Consider the following 3,751-nt stretch of genomic DNA (forward strand, 5'->3'; position numbering starts at 1 on the left):
CCCCCCACCCCGACACACTCACCGGGCGCTTTTCGCGCCGGGGCCTCGGCGCCGAGCGGGCGCGAGCCGGGCCCCGGCGGCCGGGGGAGCCTCGCCGCGGAGCAGCGCCTCGCCGCCATCGCCGTCGCGCGCCCTCGCGGCCCCCGCGCGCGCGTGTGCGTGTGTGTGTGTGTCGGGGTGGGGGTGGGGTGCGGGCTGCCGGGCTCCGGGGTGGAGGCCTTTGTGGGCCCGGGCACGTGGGGCGGGTCCGGCCATGCGGCCTCACTTCTTTCTCCTCTGCCCGCAGTAGCATCGCGATGGCTGCGCAAGGAGAGCCCCAAGTGCAGTTCAAGGTGGGTATCCGAGGGGGTCGGGAGGAAGGGCGGCCCTAGGAAAGGGGGGCCCCGCGTCCGGACGGCCTTAACGGCGGGGCCTGCTTCGTGACCGCGGCCGGCTGCCGTTGGCCCGCCTCGCCGGCCAGCGTGCTGGTGCTGCGGCAGTGCCTTCGGTCCCCTGACGACTGGGGGGGGGGGGGGGGGGGGGGGGGGGGGGGCGAGCCCCGCCCTGCGCGCGGGGAAGCTGGGCTCGGAGCTCCGCCGGTTCGGGTCATTCGTGAGATGGGACGGGGCTGCTGTCTTAAGATGCTTTGTCTTAGGTGTGCTCAGGGGGCATGTAGAGTTCTTCCCTGTGAGACGGCGGTCCAGAGCACCGGGACAGTGTCACAATCCCGAGGTCCTGAGACCCGTTCCGGTGTTTACTTCAAAGATGTGTTTCCCAACAGCTCGTATTGGTTGGTGACGGCGGTACTGGGAAAACTACATTTGTGAAACGCCATCTGACTGGTGAATTTGAGAAGAAGTATGTAGGTACGTGGGGGAAACGGCGTGTGAAAACATGTGGGAGATGGATGAGGTCACTGACTAACTTTCCACGCTTATGTTTCAGCCACCTTGGGCGTTGAGGTCCATCCCCTTGTGTTCCATACCAACAGAGGACCCATTAAGTTCAACGTATGGGATACAGCTGGCCAGGAGAAATTTGGTGGACTGAGAGATGGCTATTACATCCAAGGTAGGTATCTGCCTCGTAACCGGCCGCCTATGAGAGGATTTGTAGCTTCCCGTCCAAGGCTGCTTACAGATCATCAGGTCTGTTCCGGCAGGCACGTGCCTCATGCTGACTGAACTGGCCATTGCGCGATGCGCTTCGATTCAGGAGGTGGGCTGGCTCCTGAGAGCTGACCCTCAGTCGGAGGGGAGGAGATCCTGTGAAGGTTGTCTGGTGCCATTTGATTGCATGCTTGCGTCTCCGTAGGCACTGTTTTGAAAGAGGTGATGCGATGTATGTTGAGGCTCTTAATTTAAAAACTGGAAGCAACAGACAAGGTGTTGCTGCAGCCCCAGTATTTGAAAACTTAGGTTTGGGTATATATTTTGGTGGTAGTCGATGATCATTTCTTCTGCACTCCATTAAAAAGGTGGTAAACAGTTTGACCAGATCCTGGACCAGAGGCACTAGGCTTTCTATCTTATAAAATGTTGTATAAGACCAGCCGGTTTCTTTTTAATTTCACTAGGTCTTGCAGAATATTTTTTTCAGAGTGCTTGATTTTAAAAGTGCAAAGGAAATAAATGCATCTCATTATACCCAGCAAAAAGATGAACAAAGAAAATGCTCAATGTAAGACTTTCTCTCCTCAAGAAAATCGTTGGGAATCTTTCCGTGTCTTTTGCCTTACGAGAGGGCGTGCAACTGCAAAGATTCTTCCTCTCCCCGCCCCCATTCTTCAGCTAAAAATCTGTCTAATGTATCACGCATACTCAGTGGCTTACCAGCTTTATCATGGCTGTTTCTGCAGGTCGACATAGAGACTTAACTGAGCTTTTAAAAATAGGCACACTATATCCTAGTGTGTTCAGCCATTTAAGAACGTTTTTAAAGAGTAGATTGCTAGATCCTCAGAATATGGGAGGTGAGTTCCCTGGAATGCTGATTTATCGTTGATCTACTGGATACTTTTTTGGGATGAGGCAGAACTTACGAAATATTACAGGTAGAGAGATTTCATATGGTAAACTGGTCTTTCATGGTTTCATGTACAGTAAAATGGACTTTTAAATAATACTGTGTATTAAAATGGTTTGAGATTTTTGGAATTGGTAGAGATCTTGAAAATGCGTAGAGAAACGTGGCTGACCTGGACTTAGGCCTGAGACTGTGAGTCCATAGTTCTTAGCATGCTTCATCCATGTAGCAAATTCTTAGGCCGACACTAATTTACTGTAAATGCTCCTTTCAGCTCAATGTGCCATCATAATGTTTGATGTAACATCGAGGGTTACTTACAAGAATGTGCCTAACTGGCATAGAGATCTGGTACGAGTGTGTGAGAACATCCCCATCGTGTTGTGTGGCAACAAAGTGGATATTAAGGACAGAAAGGTTAAGGCAAAGTCGATTGTCTTCCACCGAAAGAAGAATCTTCAGGTATGTTTCTTAGAACTTACTGGATTTATGATCCTTAGGTAAAATTATAAGTCCATTAAAGTGCTTCATCAATGTCTTTGATGTATGGGTTTTTAAAATTAATTTTACCTCTCATTTAAACAGTACTATGACATCTCCGCCAAAAGTAACTACAATTTTGAAAAGCCCTTCCTCTGGCTTGCTAGAAAACTGATCGGAGACCCTAACTTGGAGTTCGTCGCCATGCCTGCTCTTGCCCCGCCAGAGGTGGTCATGGACCCAGCGTTGGCAGCGCAGTACGAGCACGATCTAGAGGTACGGTGTGTGCGGCTCGGTAGTGAATGCTTTTAGGTTCCTAGTGGTTTTCATCTGGAGCATGACAACGTTTTCATCTCTGTGTCTAGGTTGCTCAGACAACTGCCCTCCCGGATGAAGATGATGACCTGTGAGAAAAGTGAAGCTGGAGCCCAGCGTCAGAAGTCTAGTTTTATAGGCAACTGTCCTGTGATGTCAGTGGTGCAGCGTGTTTGCCACTTTATTATATAGCTAAGCAGAACATGTGCTTGATGTTTGGGATGCTGAAGGAGATGGATGGGCTTTGGAGTGAATGTGGCAGTTAAAAAAAAAAAAACAAAAAACTTCATTTTTTTGGACCTGCATATTTAGGTGTTTTGGAACACAGTTCTTTCCTCCTTAAGTTTCAAATATAAGACTGCTACAGTCACATCACAATATCCAGTGGTGGAATCTTGTTTGTTACTGTCATTCCCATTCCTTTTCGTTTAGAATCAGAATAAAGTTGTATTTCAAATATCTAAGCAAATGAACTCATCCCTCGTTTAAATGAGCATTTTAAAACCACTAACAGGGAAAATTGTGCCATGTTAGTATCTGAATTGCCTTTGCTATTACTACTTAATTTGAAGTCTGTTAGGTTAAATTCTTCTAATTTTCTGTACATGTGAATCATTTCACATAAATGAAATGACAGGTCAACAGTATTGTATTCGGTAAGTCGTTAAGAGGTGTAAATACTGTCAATGCAGTTAGGCTAAGATAATACCTACCCCACCTGTCTTTTGGCCTAGGTAGTGTCACACCTAGGGAGGAGCTTGTTTGAGATTTGTGTGACCTGTCAGAATAAAAGTGGTACCTGTTTTAGACGTTTCAAATAGAGATCTTAAGAATTATAGTTGCTTTTATGGCAAAAGTAACCATGTTCTAATGTAGAGCTTCTCAAAGTCTGATGAAACCATACAGATGGTTGCGGGAACTTGAGGGACGTCTCATCTGTTAAAAATGAATA

General features: G+C 48.0%; 1 protein-coding gene across 2 annotated transcripts in view; it reads left to right on the plus strand.

Annotated features, from left to right (window-relative positions):
- The window catches only part of RAN (RAN, member RAS oncogene family), a 3,997-nt gene extending 734 nt beyond the window's left edge, over window positions 1-3,263 (plus strand). The window contains exons 2-7 of one of the 2 annotated variants that reach the window (XM_029233433.1): window positions 287-332; window positions 761-845; window positions 925-1,050; window positions 2,279-2,466; window positions 2,590-2,760; window positions 2,850-3,263. In XM_029233433.1, the coding sequence (XP_029089266.1) occupies window positions 297-332; window positions 761-845; window positions 925-1,050; window positions 2,279-2,466; window positions 2,590-2,760; window positions 2,850-2,894 (651 nt within the window). In that variant the 5' untranslated portion in view covers window positions 287-296 and the 3' untranslated portion in view covers window positions 2,895-3,263. The remainder of the gene's footprint in view (window positions 1-286; window positions 333-760; window positions 846-924; window positions 1,051-2,278; window positions 2,467-2,589; window positions 2,761-2,849) is intronic. The other variant, XM_029233444.1, reaches the window with a different exon arrangement.
- The last annotated feature ends 488 nt before the right edge of the window (window positions 3,264-3,751 follow it).

This window comes from Monodon monoceros, unplaced genomic scaffold (assembly GCF_005190385.1).
Source record: "Monodon monoceros isolate NGI ecotype Baffin Bay Population unplaced genomic scaffold, NGI_Narwhal_1 Super_Scaffold_1, whole genome shotgun sequence".
Classification (NCBI taxonomy): Eukaryota; Metazoa; Chordata; class Mammalia; order Artiodactyla; family Monodontidae; genus Monodon; species Monodon monoceros.